This window comes from Buceros rhinoceros, unplaced genomic scaffold (genome assembly GCF_000710305.1).
Source record: "Buceros rhinoceros silvestris isolate BGI_N320 unplaced genomic scaffold, ASM71030v1 scaffold11545, whole genome shotgun sequence".
In the NCBI taxonomy this organism is placed as follows: Eukaryota; Metazoa; Chordata; class Aves; order Bucerotiformes; family Bucerotidae; genus Buceros; species Buceros rhinoceros.
In genome coordinates this window covers 21546-42536 of record NW_010412317.1, presented here as the reverse complement: position 1 = coordinate 42536, position 20991 = coordinate 21546, and the positions used below count along the sequence as shown (strand labels likewise).

The following is a 20991-nucleotide window of genomic DNA, read 5'->3' as shown; positions in this document are numbered from 1 at the left end:
GGTTTTCCTAGGACAGGTTCACCTCTCTGTTCACCTAACTGTGTTATGTTGTTCAGAGCTTTACCAGTCTCCTCGTGAGAATTTCTATGAGATCTGGCAGGAATGATTTTGAATGACATACAGCTTAAGTAGGGGCTTGTTTGCCTAGCCATAACAAATAAATCTGGTCATTGAACACAATATATAGTTTTCTTCACTGTTTTCTGAAACACTGTTAGCTTATAAAAAATAAAGATGTAAAATAGTAGGTTCAAACTCACTAACTTCCATTTATAGCCAGTGAAAATAGTTTCTTGCAATCTTTGTACCTTCACAAATTCTATGTTAAAATTCCTGCTTTACACCCAGGTGTATATTCTGTGCTACAGGAAAAATGTTTCGTAGATCTATTAATTGATTGGGATGCGATTGGTAGTTTTGTTAAAACAATTCATCCAATTCAAATGCTTTGTATAAATCAGTTTCTTATGTTTTTTATGTCTGAGAAGTTTCTGCCTGGATAAAGAAATGATTTTAAATTGTTGTTAATAGCTGGTCAGAATGGGTGAGAAAGATGTGGCTGTTATGGCTTAGGAAAAACAGCAGGCCAAGGGAAAAACATTACATGGTTTTGTGGTCATTTCCATAAAGTTCTGCATTTTTATATATTAATTCTTCAGGTAATAGGAAAGAAAGTGATCAGTATGCCTTTTTTGTAAATGTAAGAGCCTTGATTTTGTTTGTTAATAGAAATACATAATATAGATACAGAAATAGAAATTATTGTTGTTTGTCATGCTTTTCATGTAAAAGTAAACTCCAAAAATGTATGGTTATAGTAACATTTTTCTTCAATATTTTTCCCAAGTTCTTTGATGTAATTTCAACCACTGAGAAACCATTGGCTGAGCAAGACTGGTATCATGGTGCAATTCCAAGAATAGAAGCCCAGGAGCTGTTAAAACAGCAAGGAGACTTCTTGGTGCGAGAGAGCCACGGGAAACCTGGTGAATATGTCCTTTCTGTGTTTTCAGATGGACAACGGAGACACTTTATCATACAATATGCTGATGTACGTCTCTGATATAGTACTGAATATTCAATGTTAGGAAGTTTATAATTTCAGCTGAACAAATTAGGATCTATGTAAATTTCTGTATTAAGTGGCTGTAGTCTTTATAGGAAGATATTAAACCTCTTGGAAATGTTCCATCATTGCTGAAATCATGGGAAAAGGTCATTTTGGGAAACAAAGGAAAAATGCGAAGTATGAGTTTATTCAGTATCTTTTATCTTACATTGAAAAGCCAAGATATTTCTGTAAATGTCTGGAAATCCAGAACTTGTTACCTCTAATTAATGCATGTACATTTACTTATTTTTAAACCCATTTTCATAGTTGGTGTTAATTAGGCTACTTTTAACTGAGACTGTATAGATTCCATTGAACATTCCTGAAAAACAGACACATTAACAGAGAAGAAGATAATCTGTGTTGGTTTCCAAACATTTGGGAATTGTTTTATTCAGTATAACACAAACGCTTGTGGGTGTTGCACAGCTTATATGCTGTAAGCATGTAAGGACCAGAATTTATCCCCTTGTTGTTCTAACTTAGGAAAAATTCAATTGAAACAGCCTTTATCCAGTGTATTTCTTTTTATTCTTCTTAATGCATTACTTGTCTTTTTTAATGTATGTATTTTTCTTCTTACCTTTCAGAATTTCAAATACATTTAAAATACTACAGGTCTCATAACATTACTACAAATTCTTCCTCAAGTATGACATAGCAACAAATCATATTCAGTTTTGATTCAGTAATACCATCAAAACGTATTTCAGTCTTTTCTAATAAAGTCTCCCACATACAGAAAAGTAAACAAATTTAATCGCATAGCAGTGTTTATGCTGAGGGAATTTCCTTGTGTAAATGTGGAGCTGATACACCATGTCTGGGGCAGTCAGTACTGTGTACTTGGTTTATTTCTTTCTAATGAGATGCAGTGATATTTTTCAAACTTCACAGAAGTTGGAAGGCTTTTGTAGGATCAATGATTATGGACATTTGTCCAACTGGAGTTTTCATTAATTTTCACCTAGAATTTTCACTGTAGAAGCGAACCTTTACACAAAGTTTATTTTACACAGTGTTTATTTTATCTTGATTTTATGACCTTAAAGTACTTTGATGTGTCACAGTGCTGAATGAGAAAATCAGGGCAATAGAAACAATAAAGAGCAATAAAGCAAGTAAGAGCAATAAAATTACCTGTACTTAGACACACAACATATTGCAAGATGCTTGGAATGCTCTGATCCTGACCCAGCAGAAATACATACATGTTGTGTACTTGGTGTGGCTGAAGTAATTTTGCATAGATTTTGTGTCGAGTATATCCTCAAAAAATGTGGATTGGTGTTTCAAGTCAGTTAAAATAGAGGAATTTTTTAATGAGTATCGCTTCGAGGCCTATATGTAAGCTGATTCTTTTTTACATAGTTTCCTCCACGTCACTGCTTTCTCTTAGGAATTACATTTGAAATGTAAGACTGATATTGTTTAATACTGCATAGCTTGGACAGTCTGAACACCATCAGGTGACTAGACCTGTCTGCTTGTACATTTAGTAATAGGGCGTTATGTTCATATGCTCTTCGGATTTGTCTGTGACAGGTTTTCTTGAAGATCATGGGAGTTAAAACTTTTTTCTTAAAAGAAATGCAGGACTTCTTGTGCTCTCCTGGGGGGTGAATTTTTTGCATTTATTGTGAAAAAAAAACATTAATTGTTAAAAAGCTTATTATGCTCTAAAAAGGAATTAGTAGACAATGGGACTGTTACGGTCATGTAACAAGATGGATTATATTCATGAACATTTTGGTAGGGAAATTTGAAGTGACTGTAGTGCAAGGGGGTTGTTTGTTTACATTCGTATGAACAATGTGGAATCAAGTCTCTGTGACTGGTAAAACACTCTCTTGAACCCACTGGCAGGTCCCCATATGGAGACCTGTCCAAACTTGGTCTCTGTATTTCTTCTGAATCCAATATTGCAGAGCAGAGTGGGACATACACCTATTGTAACTTTTTGGTGTCCTTTAAGTGCAAAAGTGTTCTCTCTTCAATTTTACCATTATTTTAAAAGCTAATCTTAATAAAACTGTGTGTGATAAGTGAGTTCATTGTTCAGCTTTAAGCATCAAAATTCACTGATGTCGTTCAAGGCTGCTGTTGTTTTTCATTGTCTCTTATCTGAGGCTCTGCTATTTTCAAAGTGTTTTTTGTTAGTGATTTTAATAATAGTCGGGTTCCTGAGTAAATACACAGATTCAAAGAACATTGTCTGCCCTGAAGGTTTTACGTAGAAGGCAGCAGATGGGCACACGGCTGGGTCTAGGATGAGGAAATAATAGTACTGGCTATTGTGCCAGGAAACGTTTTAGGACATCGGGTTTTTTGGATCATCAGCACAGAAATATGAAGGAGCTTGTTTGAAAGGCAGGGGAATAAATGTTACTGGTCAATCAAAGCTGAGTCACTATTTGATAAGTGAACGAAGTGAACCACAAAATAAATAACAAAAAGTATTCAGACTGTGAAAACATTTTAGTGATAGAGAACCAGGAACGTTAAAAATAGGTGACATAACCAAGCTGTCTTTACTATCAACAATAACATGTTTCATGAAGTTAATACTTTAACCCTTAAGGAAGAGAAACTTACAATGTATCGTGCAAGGAATTTTACCCTGGGATCTAGAAAGAAAAACATCTGCATGCCAGTGGTAGAGGTTTTCATGGCCCAGCACCATCGGTGATTTGGGGCTTTTTTAATTGCAGTGCTTTTTTATTGTTGCCATTGTCAGGCTGGCTTGTAGCAGTTTCTCTCCTGTGGGATGAGTTTCCTAACTGTAGATGCTGAGTCTTCTATAGGGCCAAGACTTTATCCTGTTTCCCACTCAGCTGCGGTGTATAATTTAAGATGTTTCTTTACAATTTTTTTTCCCAGTTAAATGTACAGGCAAAGATAAACTGTGAAAACACATTTTTTCCCCTTTATGCCTAATGGAATTATATGTCATAGCAGTCATTGCTAAAAAAATGTTATGGTCTTCTAAGAAAATATTAAGAGATTTGTTTCCATTGTGTTCAATTATGTATATAAAAGTAAATAAATTCATGAAGCAGAAGGGAGGAGGAATTTTGCCTTGCCCAGCTTCTCTATGAATTACACACATGCATGACCTTCCTGTGTTTTTAGCTGCTATAGACTTCTGGTGTACACTCCTTATTAAAGACCAATCGTGCATCTTTTTACTGTGTGCCAGAGATTCATTACTTTTGTCAAACAATGTAAATGCAGTAAAATCTGAGTAGGATAGTGTTACTTAGCTCCTGTTTATTTTATTGTCAGATGTTTATTTTTTAGTTTGTTTTCTGTGTAATCCTTAGAACTTTACTTTTATTAGGAAGTTAGTGTTGTTTTTTCTCGTTTAGAATATTGTTCACTCTGTGAGAGTTTTAAGTTCAGCTGTCTTTAAATTAAGAGTTTAAATAAAGTTATCATGTTGATGAGTGATGCAGTAATTTTGCATTTATTCACTTATAGTCTTCCTAACTATCATTCCGTTTAATTCAGTAGAAATGCTCTTAAATAGGTCAGGAGGTAAATCTAGTTCTGTAAAAGTGAATATTTCTTTGTTTTCTTACTAGTGAGGGAAGCTTGTTGACGTGCTTTTGCAGTTTCCTGTAGGAATAATTATTTTCTTTTACTTCCATACAGAATCAGTATCGTTTTGAAGGAACTGGATTTCCAACTATTCCTCAGCTCATAGAACATCATTACACAACAAAGCAAGTTATTACCAAGAAATCAGGTGTTGTTCTGCTGAATCCTGTTGTCAAGGTAAAACATATATTCCTCGAACTCTATTTAAATGAAAAGAATTCCGTGGGATTGTATTGTTATTTAAAATAAGTTCCTATGCAACTTCTCAAAAGACTTTTCATTCTTGCTCCTTTGGTGACTCTTTTTTTCTGAGCTTTTTCAATCTTCTCTGCTCTGTTATTCTTTTACAGGAACGCTCCATCCTGAGTCTTAAAATATATCTTCACTATGTTGAAAAAATGGCCTTCAGCATCTTACAAAATCCTGGTTTTCTTTTTGGTTTCCCATTTGGATTTCACTACTAAGTAATTGAAAGTAGTAGTAATGGTTCGTTGCCCATAAAGTTGTGAAGATTTTTTTTTTAATATGATGATGTTCTTAAAGTAGTAAAGTGTTCTTGAAATTTGGAAGAGTTATAACAACTCTGTTTTGTCTCTATTTTATATCTCAGAAGTAAGTTATACAGAGATGGAAGAAGGTACTGTCATTCCACTATCACTAAAAATTTGAAATAAAAATTCCCTTTTTAATCAGTAAACTGTTCCAGAAAGCCTTTCAGGAGGGAAACAAAAAGGGGTGGAAATGTTAAACTGAATCACTGTTTAGAAAGCTTTAGAGTCTCCTTGGGTTCTTTCAGTATTTTTGCAGATATATCTAATTAGTTGGTATTTCATTCATAAGCCAAATATGAAATCTTTGCATTTTAACTGAGTAAGCCATTTGTTCTTGCCTTTTTTTTTTTTTTTCTTAAGAAAGGAACTATTTTCAAGCATTTGTAAAGTGCCTTCTGTGTTACAAAAAATTTTAGGAAGCAGAACAATTTATGTTTCAGGTTAGTTTCCTTCTCCAAGGTCCTAGTTCTTTTCTGCTGATATACCTAAGAAATTAAAGCATATTCCCTTTCTCAAAATTGACACTTTAACACTTACCTGTTCTTACCTATTTCATAGAATTTTAGAATTTAAAGAATGAGGCTTTATATGTTAACGCCTTGCAGATTATCGAACTGACACTTTATTGAACATGAAATATTGGTTCAGTGCATTGTAGAACATATGAGAAAGTGTAGAACATTAATTTTGATGTGTGAATAATTGTATTTTGATATAAACTGTTTAAGCTAAAAATGAAGAGCTGTCAAACTCAAAATGAAATCTTCCCAGAATTTAAATCGATTGAATTACCACTACGTTCAGATGTACCATAATGTCCTTACGAAGTGATGGAGGAAAATTTTTAAGACAAATTCTACTGTCACTGGATGGAAAGCCCATTTTCATGTTTTGAGGGAGAAAAGAAGTGGGCCAACTCCTCTCTGGACTTCTTGCCTTGAGTTAGTCTTATCATTAGCTAAAATTAGTGGAAATACTAGCATTTCCTCTAGGATTGTGCTAGTTTTATGACCAAATAGTAGTTGTCTTGAACTGCAGTGCAAGAGTACTTTGACTGCTCAGGTTTCCCAAAGTGCTGCAAGTAATCGGCATCTGTCCATAAAACCCAGTCACACATGTTCCATTTATTTTGGTGTATGACTTACATTATGTTGGTGCGCATCAGTCTTAACATTCTAGAGTATTTCCTTTAAGGTTGATTAACTTGTCAACTTCCATTACGGTAGCTTACATGAAGTAATGGAAAGGATGTCCATGGTAATACTGACTGTTAGTGCTAAGAAGAGTACTGGGTGGCAGGAAACTGTATTGTATGGATCGTTTTAAATATGCATATTGCGTATACTGTATGTAGGCTTTCAAGAATTTATGAAACACAATCTGAGTGTCTGATAGCTACTTATTCTTTTGTAAACTAAAGCAAATGTATAGTGTACATAGTGCTTTACAACCAGCAGTTTAAACCAAGTAAGACAGTATTGAAAAGGGTGATGACTAGGTGATTTAAATGGTTTTAGAGCAGCTGTTTCAAAAAATATTTAAGTTGTGTGGTTTTGTAATATCTTTCAGGCTGATCTATGATTTTATGATGATTTTAGTTCTCCCATCTGATAAAAACTAGCTGTGGGAAAGAAGTATTTCAGAACTAAGAAGAGTATTGTGAGCTTTCCTTTTTAATTTGCATGGAGCTCTGACTTTCATATGGGAAAATGGAAACATTTGAAGTTATATTCAGAAATAGCACGTGCACTCTGACATCTAGTGTTGGGGGTGTTTTGTGCATGTGCTATTATCAGAATATCTTTGACAATTTTCTTAAAATTCTTTTGACATCTGCAAAGTTTGTTTTTTCCTTCTTCGTATTATAGCTGCAAAGCAGTCTTTGACATTTCATGCGATCTTTAATCTTTTTATGCAAATTGCTCTTTTGGTAATAACCTATTTAGAAAGTGAAAGTTAAATATGACAGAGAAATTCATAGAAAAAATTATTCTGCCTAGTTTATTTCTATTTTCCTTTCTTCCTGCAGTCATTCATCCTCCTTTACCATGTTAGTAAAATTAGCATTCACCTTCTGTGACGTTGCCCTTGAAAGGAACAGTCTTAATTGTGTCACAAAAGGCCTGTCCCACATCTCATTTCATGTAGACCAAATCTGCCTGCTTGGAATTTTAATGATACTGTAATAATAGAATTTAAATTAGAAAAACTGAGGGCATTAAAAAGATATCTGCAAGTGGTTTCTTTAATGGAAAAGTCTCTCGTATTTATTTATATTCTTTTAGAAAAAATGCACATTATGTTCTTCAATTTATTGTTGATGGAATGACTGGTATGTAGAGCCCCGACCAACCTTGATGCATACCCAAGGACTTTATTGGTAGAAATGCTATCTTAACCATATTAAATATATTTTTAACTTTCTCTCATCTTTGACCTTGTGTTGTGGAGGTTTTTAAATTTTCTGAAATGCATTTTTTACATTCAAGAAATCTGTATTAAGTTGGGGATGTGTTTCAGTTTGACTACTAGAAAAGAGAATCATCAAGGAAGTAAGGGAATACCCCTTTTATTAAGATTAAATTAAAGCTTTTTCTTCAATCAGAAATACACCTTTGAAGCAAATCTGCCCAGTACCACTTGGGATGCTATGCTTCCATAGTTGGACAGTCTCCAAGGATTCAAACTTTGATCCTTTCAGCTGAAACAAAATAAGAAGATGCACACATCCTGACAAGAATGAGCAGAGTTTTCAGAACCAGGAGAGGTCTAGTCTGAAATAACGCTTTGCCCCGAAGATGTGTGTTTCAGGCCCTCAGCACCAGCTGTTTGACTCTGGAGATCTGCTGCTAATTCAGTAGTGCTGATGTAGTCCTAGTCTTTGGATCCTGTGTAGCAAATTCAGATTTTGAGCTCATGGAAAAAAAAACCCTTAACTGCAACTTTGTCAGATCAGGTAGTCTATGTATGCGTTGCTGGTAACTGTCTTTTAAAAATCCTGGATCTATTTTGATATTACAGAGAGGCCTGTGATATGGCTCCAAAACATTTTCTGTACACAGGAAAATGATGAACCGCAAATAGTGTTGAGTGAGATGAATGAGAAGTGTAAAAGAAAAAAAAGATTATGTATTTCATAGCAGTGGTTCTAATGTTGATGAATATGTTTGCAAATGACATGAGAATTCTGTGCGGATCTGATGCTGTCTCGCAAGTTATGAGTATGTTAATAAGTTAGACATGGAAAGAAATGGTGAAATATAAATTGAAGTGAGAATATAGAGTGATTCTTTTCATGAAAATGCACTCATAAAAATCTGACCTGACCCTCATTTTTCAGTCACTGATCCAATTTGAGCTGTAGTTTGTATTTGGAGGTCTTTGAGTTCAGCTTTCAAGGCAGAAAGCATAAACAATCTGTCCATGTTTCAGCTTCTTCGTAATATCACTGAACTAATACTGTCTCCTTTAGCAATTAGTTAACATGTACTTATCCATGCAAAGCTAACCGAAAGTTGATTTCCTGTTTCTGGGCTCCCCTTGGTGTTGTTTGGATTTGCAGGTGTTTTGATTGGTTTTGCTTTACTTTGCAGAACCAAGCTGAAGTTCACTGTGTAGACAACACATGTGCTCCTGGTGCAGGTAGCCAGTGTTTCTCAGGCCAGAAAGACTGACATGGGAGAATTGAAGATTACAGAATAGCCTCACTTTCAGGCAAGCCTTCTTAGGTGTGCTGAGAGAAGTTGGAGAGAAACAAAGAGACTTAGCAAGAAGACTTGCAAGTTTAACACAAAGTAGTCCTGTCACTCAATTAGAGATTCTCATCTTGTGACAGGAAAGAATTAAGATACTGAAAAGGAAACAACTGCAGTAATGATGCTGCCTTTTGGAAAGATCGTCTGACGCTTGAACTGAGGACAGCCCTTGAGTAGCAGAAATCTCAGCTGAAAGGTGAAAGCCGACTATAGCAGGGAATGACTCAGTTATCATTATTTTATCTAGGCTAGGTTTGTAGCTCCAAAGAAGATCCCACTGTGAATTACCTTCACGGTACCCATGCATGTGGCCAGGATTGTAGGGGTCCCAAGAAGCACCTGGTGGTCATGATCTCTGTGTCTTGACTTCTGGTCCAAAGCTGTAATTCTCATGAGGATGATTAAAATCTGATACATGCATTTTAAAATGTTAAAATACATCTGTTATTTTCTTTAAGGAAATGTCATGGGTTAAGGCTGGGCCAGCCACTAGCCATCTTACTGCATAAGCGTGAAGTAAGTCTTTTGCCTTATATTTGCAAAGATCGCAAAGAAGGCCTCTTTGTGACATTGATTTGTATGTCAGGAAAATTGGCAGTGTTTTTTAGGAGAATTTAGGCAGGTTTTCAGTAGGTTCTTTAGTTTAATTCTGGAATCGGAAGAAAAGCTTGCAGCTACTGATAGTTGATAGGAATTTTGTATGTTAATACCAGAGCTTCATTTCATTTATTTTCTTAGAATTTAGAGGTGTTAACAGGATTTGCTTTTAAGGTTTTTTAGCACAGAGGTTTACAGTACTTCTGTCAGGCAACAAAAGGAATATATCTTCCATAATGGTAGCCTGTACTTGTCAAGGCGTTACATCCTAATGAGAAATTCTCTTTGTGCTAACGAAGTACTAAACCAATTTTATGTACAATTTCCTGTATCTTGACTGCTTTTGAAATTCGGAAGATTTTTTTCTCAAAAAAATCTCTTAAAAATATATTGTAATAATAGAGGCATATAAAGCTACCTGAATAAAGAGTAACAAAGATTGTTTTATATCCAGTGATCAAAGTCTTCTGTAGCTTTATCTCTAAAGGCCATGACATTAAAAATCTGCTATAATGAATATCTCTGGTTCAGTCTTGTCTTTATGGTATTTCTTTCTATCATCAGGTTTAGAATACAATCGGGAGATAATACTCTTAAAGGGTGTAAGCATTAGCTTATGCTCAAGCCTAGAAAAAAGTATAATTTATCAAGTAAATTAATTCCATTTTAGGAAACAAAATGTCATTTTTGAGCAGTCTCCTGAAGAAAGATCTCTTTCCTGGAAATATTAAATGGGCATGTAAGCTGCACTTGCATTCCTTGTTTCTGTTTAAAAAATGGGGGAGTGCCATATTGTTATGTGGAATGCAAATTGAGCCAAAGGAGTGATCTCAAACACAACTGAAATGGTAGGAAGTAGGAAAAAGAACCAAAATTTGTGAAGCAGGAGATGACAGTAACCCATTCTTAATAAAAAAAAAAAACCTTTAAAAATAAATGTCGTTAGGAGGGGGGAAAAAAGTATTAAGTGGAGGAATTCAGAGGATTACAACAGTGTTTCAAAAAGGGTTTTGTTGAGACCTGATAACTAGGAGAAAAAACTACTTCAATTAAAGCATCTTTCAGCAAAGATGATACATATGAGAAACGAGGGTTTGACTGTGTTCTGTAGTACTCTATGGTAAGTCACACCTTTGTGGAACATTTGTAAAAACTGGAGCTTTGCACTGGAGCTTCTCAGTGGTTTTTTTTTCATAAATTTTATAATCAGATGTTAATCTAGCACAATAATAAAATTTTATTAGAATTGAGTAGGATTGCAGTAGTAAGTTGCCTTTCTGTTGATGTAACGTGATTTTTTTTTTTTTATGGATTCCAACTCCTTCCCCAGATTTGGAATCCCAATATTCTACAATTATTTTTTATAAATTGTGAGTTACAAACTTTGTGTAGGCCTCTAATTATATTATTCTTATTTTACCAGTGCAATCAGTGTGACTTAATACAAATAATGATTTTGATTTACAGTATTTTCGTAAGATGTGGCTGACAAGTATGAAACCTTACTGGAATCTAAGCTCTTATGGGTCAAAAACCACAGCATAGATTAAGAATAAGAATCAGAGTCTGTGCTCTTAAATATCTTTGTGGAAGTATAGTTATGCACAGTGATGTACTGTGAAGTAGCTTGTGATTGCCTCCAACTAGTTTAGCCTCAACTGGTTTAAGTGGAACAAAATGTTAAAAAGGAGTGAAATGTTGTAATGAGGAACCAGGGAGAATGGACGTCTCTTGGTTACCAGTGATTTATAAATCAAAGCTACTGTAAATTTTCAAAAAGTCATGAGCTTGTCACTTTTACTACAATGATACTGCAGCAGAACTTCATAGAGTATTTTGCCTTTCTCTAAGTGGAGTAAGATGATTGGTGTGTTCTCTTTATATATGTTTTACAACAGGTGAACAGTAGCATATGCTCTATGCTCACATTGTCTACATTGTACAAATTATTCTGAGAGAAAGAACAGACATTGTTCCATGGAGTTTTGAAATAGCTTTTGATTTAGGTGCTCAGAATCCCAAGAAATGTTTCTCATTCTGATGTTTAAAAGATGATTAATAGGACAGATTCTTTCTACAAATCAGCTGAAGACATGCATAGTATGCAGGCTAGGCTTTTTGCATTTATTTTCTTGTTATAACATGACCAGAAGGCACTAGGAAAACAAAATTGTTGGCAAAAGTAGTAGTAAGGAATATAACATGGGATTTTATTCCATTTCATTTTTTCAGGATGTTTGCTCATCAAGTAATTGCCTTTCTGATCTGTTCTCTTTTGGTACCAGATGCCTTCATCTTTGTACCTGACATTGTGTAGGTACTTAATACTTAGTAGAAGAAAAGAAGTCTTAATTTAGCTACGAATTCTAAATGCAGATTTATGGTTTGGATTGATTTTTTTTGTTGTTTTTAATCAGAAATGTAATTTTCTATAGGTTTAGCAGTAAGTAAATATTTATGTTGAAGTAGCTTACCATGCGTAACATCAAAGTCTGCCAGGTACTTAAGCAGTGCGCCATTGTCATGTTTCTGCTTTGGCAGAGAGAGTGCTGAATGGTTGTTTTCCCTGCTATTAGAGCTGTTAAAATTGTTTCTTAGAGTAAATCAGTGCTTAGGTTGATATTGTTGAAATTGAACCATTTTGACACTAAATGCTAATAAGATTGCGTGGAGCTTAATGTGACTGAAGCAAATCATGTGTCCGCTGTAGTAGGTGTTCCTTTTGAATTTGTGGTGGCTTACATACATGTTATCTTCACAGGCTCTTTCAGAAGCACCTGAGGTTTCCACCAGTATATACTGATAGGAAAGTAAGATAATGTTAGTTATGTGGCTTGCAAACTAAAAATGCTCGATATAAATTGGACCAGCAATTTTAGTATTCATATCTCAGACAGAATGCTTTATTCAGAGCAAGTGCGTTTTCTCTCGGGAAGATCACACTAACATTAAAAGATTCCGCAGTGCTTTGGAGCCAGCATGTGTGTTTGTATGGAATAGCAGGATGGTGCATTTGGTTCATAGATTCCCATCAAAGTCCTTACCAAGAAACTTGCATGGAAAGTGATGACATTGCAGCAAACCCTTTTTTCCTGTGGATTTCCTGGGCAAGAGAGAATAAGAGAATAGATGGCTATAGCTGCAAAATTTGGTGTACCTACACGCACATGGAGTTGCTGTCAAATATGCACCATTGCCCTTTAGCATGTCGTTGTCTTCTTTAGATGCACACAATCTCCTCTTTTCACATACATGAAGCAGAATCTCATAAATACGTAGTTTTCACTTTTACATGTGTGTGCTTGTCTCTGAGTGTGTGGCTGCACGTAGAAGGGCATTGGACTTAAGTTTTAACCATCATGAAAAATCTTACTATTGAGTTATATTTCATATACAGACCACTGAGAACAAACACATCCAGGGCTTACTAATAAAATAAATGTTATGGTGATCAAAATATATTTAGCAGTGTATGTGAAGATGGGGAGTTGTTTTCTCTATGTGTACCATATATATCTGCTTCCATGATAGGCAGCCTGGTCTTCAGCTTTAAGTGTGGAGGCTGAAAGAAGATCAAGTTGAAGCTGAGTGTGTCCTGTTACTAACCACACCAGACATGCCATGATCTTGTATAAATGTGAAAAACATATTGAAAAGAATTGATTCTGTATTGACATATTACAGCAGTAATTTTGTATTCTTTTTTAATGGTCCATTTAGTTTTGGGCTTCATTTTCCAACAGGAATTTCAAGAACAGATCGATTCCCTTATATGTTTAGGGGTTTTAAATTTATTTTATTAATTAAAGATAGTTGGATAATACAAACTGCAGGGCAGACTTCATAGCTAAAAGAGTAGTTAAAGATCTTATAGGATTTTTAACAGTGTGAGTTACACATCATCCTCTAGTGCATGTTGGTTTATAGCATAGGTCAGGTCATTTTTGGAAGACAATTCCCTTGAGTTGGATTCCTACCTACAGAACATTTGAGTAAGTGGAGCAAGTCATGGATGTACATAAAATACTTCAGATGTCCTTCAACAAAAACCTGTAGAAGCACAATTCAATGCTTATCACAACTATTCTGATTACAGTGTGTATATGCCTGAATGTGTATGTATTACTACACAGTTTAGGATTCTGTTTTAAAGAAACTGTCTTAATGAGCTTTGAAAGTTAAAGGTTATTGGATCTCATCCTGAGAGAAATTATTAGCTAGTAACTAGGGCCCTTGTCAGTGTACTGTCCATGGTGCATGCATAAGGTTCCTCAAATTGTTGAGCTGTGTTGGCTTTTTTGTCATAGCCTTATGTACATAGTGTGCATGCATCTCAACTTCCCCGTGTTCTTTGCTCTTCATTCTTTGAAGAGGATACTAGATTCATGTGCTTTGCTTTATTCAGTGTTCTTTCACAACCTTTGGTTGATGGAGTCTCCAATAATATGTGTATAGGGATGGAAGACTTCCCCAAAAGCTACCAGTAGCAGTTGTTATTTTTATAGTGCTTTTTTTTATATCTGTCGCACTGCAAGTGATCTCAAAGTGAGCAGTGCAGTTGGAAATAGCTCTTCAATTCCTACAGGAATAGCTACTGTTTATGAAATAAACCAAGTTCTTCCATGAGTATCCACAGTGGCATAGGGCTTGTTACAGACGTGTGTGGATCTCCAGGAGCTATCTTGTAGTTGTTGCCAAAAATACAACTACTTCTTAAGGATGGCTTGCACGTTAGTTTCTTGGCAGTTCACCACAGAGATATATTATTCTAAAAGAATTAAACTTACTTGGTGAAGTCCATTGACTTCTGAAGTTTCAGCTGTGGACAAGCAAAGGATACACACAGAAGAAGCGACATGCTCTAAGAAGGGTAGGGCTTTTCTTGCATCAGTGTATATATATTTTTTTTTTTCTTGCATTAAATGTATACAATAATGTCTTCAGTTCTCAGGAAGACAAATCTGTTTAAAAGAGCTATTTAAATGTTGATTAAGGAGGAATTCATGGGCCAGATGAGGTGGGACTTCAGAATGCCTTATTTACATGGTGCATACTGTATTTAGTGTGCTATTTATGGTAGTGCATGGATCTCTTCATCAATTCATAATGCAGTAACTGCTATTACTCATTCTGTCCTTTCAGTCAGTTGGGATTGTAAAAAGGTTGCCAATGATGTGCATACTGTATCTGCTGTGATTACTGATTTCAAGATTACCCCCAGAGGGTGGATATAGTGGCACAAAGTCTAGTTGGAAGCCAGTGACAGCTGGAGTAGGGTAAGGATTGGTCTGATCCTGCTTAACATCTTTCTTGATGAACTAGATGATGAGGCAGAGGGTACCCTCGGCAAGTTTGGGAAGGTGGGGTGATACACCAGAGAGTCATGTTGTGTTCCAGAGGGATCTGGACAAGCTGGAGAAATGGGCTGACAAGAACCTCATGCAGTTCAACAGGAGGAAGTGCAAAGTCCTGCAGCTGGGGGAGAACAACCTCAGCCACCAGTACCTGCTGGGTGCCGCCCATCTGAAAAGCAACTTGGCAGAAAAAGTCCCTGGGGTTCCTCATGTACATCAGTTTGGACAGAGCCGTGTGCAAAGAAGGCAGAATTTGCCCCTTGTGCAAAGAATGCAGAATTCTGGGCTGTATTAAAAAAGTACTGCCAGCAGGTTGATGGAGGTGATCTTTCCCCCCCTGCTCTGCAATGGTGAAGCCACTCCTGGAATATTGTGTCCAGTTCTCGTCTTTCCAGCCCAAAAGAAACATGGGCATAACTGGAGAGAACCCCATGAAGGGCCACCAAGATTATGAAGGAACTGGGGTATATCTCCTGTGAGGCAAGGCAGGGAGACCTGTGAATATTCAGCCTGGAGAAGAGAAGGTTCGGGAGTATCTCATCATTGGATATAAATATCTGAAGGGAGAGTGCAAAGAATCCATAGCCAGGCTGTTTTCAGTGGTGCCCAGTGACAGGACCAGAGGCAGTGGGCACACACTGAAACACAGGAGATTCTTCCTGAACCTCAGGAAACACTTTCTCCCTGTTAGGGTGACTGAGCACTGGCACAGGTTGCCCAGAGCAGTGGTGTGAATACTTCCATCCTTGGAAGTATTCGCAAGCCACCTGGACCTGGTCCTGAGCACCTGACTTTAGATGGCCCTGCATGAGCAGGGGAGTGGACCAGATGCCCTCCAAAGGTCCCCACAGACCTCACCAATTCTTTGATTTTGTGAAGGCACATTGAAGGACTAGATCTCTGTGAGGGTGAGCTGTATGTGAAAGTTGAAACACCACTTTCAATGGTTTTATTTTCTATGAATGAACACAGTGAAAAGGGATGATTCTTTCAAGTGGGAGTGTTTAACAGAATGATCGGCAGTCATTGTAGCCTTATAGTACTTTTCAAGTAACAAAAGCAAGGCATAGAAGTTAAATGGTAGACATAGATGTATTTCCCATATCTCAATGTGTTTCAAACAACTTAATGTGTTTGAAATATAATCCTTTTCCCTGTGCTTAAGGATTTCATATTCTGCATCTTTTTCCTTCTCAGCTTTGTTTTTCCCCTTATTTTTCCATATTTCCGGTATTTTACCTGAAGAATCCTCAGCATCTTTCTAGCCTTTTGAAGAATAAGGGGATATAAACTCAGGGCAATAGTGCATGTCTTCAAAAAAAGTATTAAGAAAACTGGGTTTATCTGACAGCTTCTGCAGGTTTTTTGTTTTTTTTTCCTGTTGATCGTCAAAGAAAAGCTGTGCAGTTTATCTGAGGTTACTTCTGCGGTTTATATGCTGCATCGTAGCTTTTGCAAATCTCAGTTCTACCTGCTTGGTTTATGGGCATTTAGAATTTGGTTTAGCAGAAAGGTTGAACTTCACATTTCTTATTTATGCAACTGTAACAAGTCAGATGAAATAGTACTTCTTCCAAGGAGGTAAACCTATCTGCATTTTTATTCTGTTTTACAGCTCACATTGAGTTTCATCAGTGTAGCTTAATATAGCACTGTTAATAATGCAAAATTACTTCAGTACCTATTTTTACAGGTCATGAATCTTTATTCTGAAACTGATTTAAATAACTCAATGGGGTTTTTCAAAACCTTCTTGTAAAACTCACTTGTTCTTACGAAAAATCTTTTCCATTAGCTACCTTTATTCCTGTAGTTAATCTGAAGGACTTGAAACACTTGCTTATGATTCATGAAATTGGTACACACATTAGATCTACTGGCATAGGTGGTGTCAAAAATTGTAGTTCTCTAAGAAGGTGATTTCTTATTTCCGCATTGATAGGCCCTAACCACATGTACACAATTGTTACTTTCTTTTTTTCCACTGGTTCATCAAGTTCTGATAGGACGTATTTGAATACCTTTGTGATGAAAAATTATCTGTGATTATGATTTTCTTAACCAACAAAAAGGATCTTACTGTGATTGTCCTTAATAATGAAAATGAAAGATTGAGTTCCCATTTTTGTTATAGAAAAATTGGTCTTAGCTGCAGTAATTCATACTATTGATATTTTCTATTTAATTTGGAAGAAGAAGAGCATATAATACTTTCCAAAATAATTTTGTGAATGCGTTCTTTCTACTTACAGTGTGAAGAAACAGACATAATGCGTGTTTATGCATTGTACTCATGAGATGTTCTCAACATCCCTCTATTTTATGGGGGTTTTTTTAGAGGAATGTTATTAAATAGTTTACTGGGGTTGGTGAAATGGGAGAGATATTTAGGCTTTTGGTAAATGCCCTATGCTGTGATCAGATAGAATCTTAGACTGGGAAGTCTCATGCTCTCAGTTCTCTTAAAGCTGTATGTTTTGCTTTTGGCTCTGAGTTATTTTGGTGTTCTGTGAATCATCTAAGATTTCCAGTTTCTAGAGGTTTTTAGCCTTCTTTTGCTTTCGTAATATATACTATTAAGATGGAAAGCAGTGGCACAATTTGCTGTAGGTTCTGCCCACGTTGGTATGATGGCATCTAGATTTACTATTTTAATGTGGTCTGAACTATCCAGAGTAAATGTCACAGAGAACAGGAGATAAGTAAATAACAGTGATGATAACACAGAATTTTATTTATTCATACTGTGCTGGAACCTGATTAGGATTTGCTCACTCTTCCTCTTTTACAAGTCTTGCTTTAGAGTCTGGGTAAAAATCTCGGTTTTGTTTGATGATACTCTGAAACTGAAATACAAGGACAGGTGGCATTTTCTTTTTATCCTGTTTTCTCTCTCCTGTTAGAAATGGTAAGATTTTTAAAACCAAGTGTTTAAGCAGAGACTCATAAATTCACATCTAATTCTCAAAATTTGCGGTTTTAAATTGTTTACTTTCTAATTGCCTTACTGCTAGTTGTTAATTTGAAATAGTACCATTTTAGAGTTCTTCATGATTGAAATTATTACTAAAAAATATAGAAAAATAATGCTAGGGGAATTTGAACACTCCGTATTTGGTCCGGGTTATGTTTTCCATTTTATTGAGAGCTGTTATAATTTACTGCAACTAGTTTGTAAGCCTTCTTCCTGGCATAATAATTTGTGATTTTTTTGATGTGGTTATTGCTAACGAAGGGAGATATGCAGAAGGAAAACTGCACTGCAGACTTGAGCTTACATGTTTGGAAGAAATTTAGGGTAATAGAGATAGCATTTCAATCTCATAGGTGTTGCTTCAGCTGCTCGGTAACTACTGAGGAAGAATATGCAGGGAACAGTAACACCATTGAATAAAATAGGTGGGAGAATGTGGCTTCAGAAGACAATAATACCTTTCCCAGCCAGGGAACAAGGAACCCCTTTGCCTACTGTTGAAACAACTGTGTGCTAACTGGAGGTGGTCTCAGTAGGGTTCTTCCTTGTCTTTCCTCCTGAGAAGTGTCCATCTTGAGGCAGTTCCTTCCTATCCTTTAGGTGTCTTGTAATTTCCCTGGAAGAAAATTCTTCCATGGAGAATCTCAAAAGCACGCTTTTGCCAAGTAGCTCCTCATGTCTGATAAAGGGTTATCCCCCGAGAGGCACTGAGGCTCTATCTGAGCTGAGCCAAGTCAGTAACTGAGCTTGGCTAAGAAGTATGGCATTCGTGTAATTCAGTTTCCTGTCCTAGGAGGACATAAATAAAGTAGAATATGGTAAGGTTTCTGTATTTCTTCAGTAATTCCATTTGGAAATAAGGTATATCATTAAGATAATAAATAAGGGTGCTCAAGCACTGATACCTGTAACTGGAGTTGTCTTAAAGTGCTTTTTATATTCTGTGTCCAAGATTAATAATAGAAAAGTCTGAACAAGCATAAGGTAAAGAGAGATTTATAGCAGTGTTACAAGAAGAGGGCTACGTCATAAGCAGGTTCCTTCTTGGGGGAATAGTAGTGGCATTAATACTCTCAAGAGTTTTGTCCTCTTTCATTCAGATTAGTTTATGATTTAAAAAGTGGTGGGTTTGCTCCATTTGATTTAGAAGAAACCGTATTGAAATGAAAATTACTGTGACTTGGACTGATGGGCATTACAGTGTCTATTTATCTATAACTACACTGAACATTATTTTTTATTTTCTACTTTGTTGTCTGATTTCTTTTGTAACTTTCAGTATATTTTGCACACGTGATTAATCTCCATAGAGTAGTAGCATTTAAGAACTTGAGGAATACTTACATTCTATTCACAATCAAAATTAAGTACTTACAGAGGATCGTTAAGTTTATGATCAGACAGAAAAAAAGACATGACTTTATTTCTAACTTCTGTTTATGATATGCTAATATGCATCCATTCCTCTGTGTGCTTAATTGATTTATTTAATTATTGGCAGCTCTCCAAAAATAGTGAATTATGACATATTTGACCCAATATAATTTGAACAGAATTCGTGAGACAACGTACTTTCACTAGAAACAGTCTTGTCCTTATTACTATCCACCTTGCAGTGTTGTTCACATTATAGTTTATTAATGAAAGGTAGTTATCTGAAGCAGTGACACTTTTTTGGAAACAGCATATACATGGATATCTAACACATGGCAAATTAGAAAATCGGGTTTGTTTCTTTTTTTATTGACAGAATTGTGCACTGGTATGATGTAGATTGTAGTGTCTCTTGTCTTAGATTCTTTCTTACCATCTGCTGAAGAAACTGCTTTGATGCAGTGTAAGAGTGGTTATATCACTCACAAGAGCCTTAAGATACTAAATGAAACTGTAATGCGTGTAAAGTTTGTGACTTTTTAAACTTAATACTTCCACTTAAAGTACTGTCTTCAGCTTGACTAGTGCTGTGGGACAGAGGGACCATCTGCAGGATTTAATTCAGAGGTGTACTTAGGGACCATAGTTGGAAGTGCTTCACTACCATCACAGAATACAAAGCCTCAGTTAGATTTGAAGGCTGTATTTCAGTGCATGAGGAGCCATGAACCTTAGGAGAAAATGAGAATCTTAGGAGAAAAATCTTAGGCTTAGCTAGTGCTAGGACTTAGGGACCTCTCTCTGCATAGGGTTTACAGTATTAATGTATCCTGCAGCACCTGAAATTTTTCTCCTCTTGCAAAAAGTAATCTCAAGTGAATCAGCTTACTTTTCAAACAGAGGAATAGGGTGTAATATGAAGGCTGTCATCTTTTTATCCAGAAGTTCAGTGATAATGCTCACAGGAAGTGAAGGCTATGAAGAAACAGGGGAGGAAGGGGAGGAGAGTTGTATTTTGATACTTCCTAGTATCAAAAAATGCTGTTTTCATAGTCCTTAGGCTTTCACTAAACCTGAGAGAGAGAGAAACCAGGAGGGAGGAGCATAACAGAAAAGCTTATGGGTGGGGGAGAGAAATCAAATAGGCAGAAGTTCTGGTTTACGATTTCTGTTCTGTTGCGTTTGACTATGTGCGCTCTGGTGATCTCATATGGATTGTATGGCCAATAGTCCTGCTATTAGGTTCCATTGTGAATACACAAGTTAAAAGACTAAATGAATGAAGAGAATTGCAAACAAAAAGAATGCAGTATGCCACAGGATGCATCACTTTTTTTAGCTGGCTGCTTTTGAGATCTGTGCAGGTGGTGCCTGCTCAGCAGTGAAAGAACAGTTCTGAAAGAGATTCCAGCCAGAAGCAAAAAAGATCATTGAAGCTGCATCTGCCTCCTTTGCGACCTGGCTCAGTCACATAGCCTCAGGAGTGACACCTATGATGAGTCTTCTAAATTGAAGACACAATTTGTATACCTACAAAACTAATTAAAGATTTCCATTTATAGAAAGCTCTTGTAAGCAGCAAACTCTCAATTTATATACCATTGACATCAGTATTCACTTACTGATACACTGTGAAACATTGGCAGCACAGTTTCCATATGCTCATCCGTAAAGA

At 36.1% G+C, this 20991-nt stretch overlaps 1 protein-coding gene across 1 annotated transcript in view; it reads left to right on the top strand.

Annotated features, from left to right (window-relative positions):
* LOC104493629 (tyrosine-protein kinase Fer-like) overlaps positions 1–20991 on the top strand; it is a gene marked incomplete at both ends in the record, with an annotated part of 59401 nt that overhangs the window by 28238 nt on the left and 10172 nt on the right. Inside the window, 2 exons of the mRNA XM_010136347.1 lie at positions 848–1051; positions 4766–4888. Coding sequence (XP_010134649.1) covers positions 848–1051; positions 4766–4888 — 327 coding nt within the window. The remainder of the gene's footprint in view (positions 1–847; positions 1052–4765; positions 4889–20991) is intronic.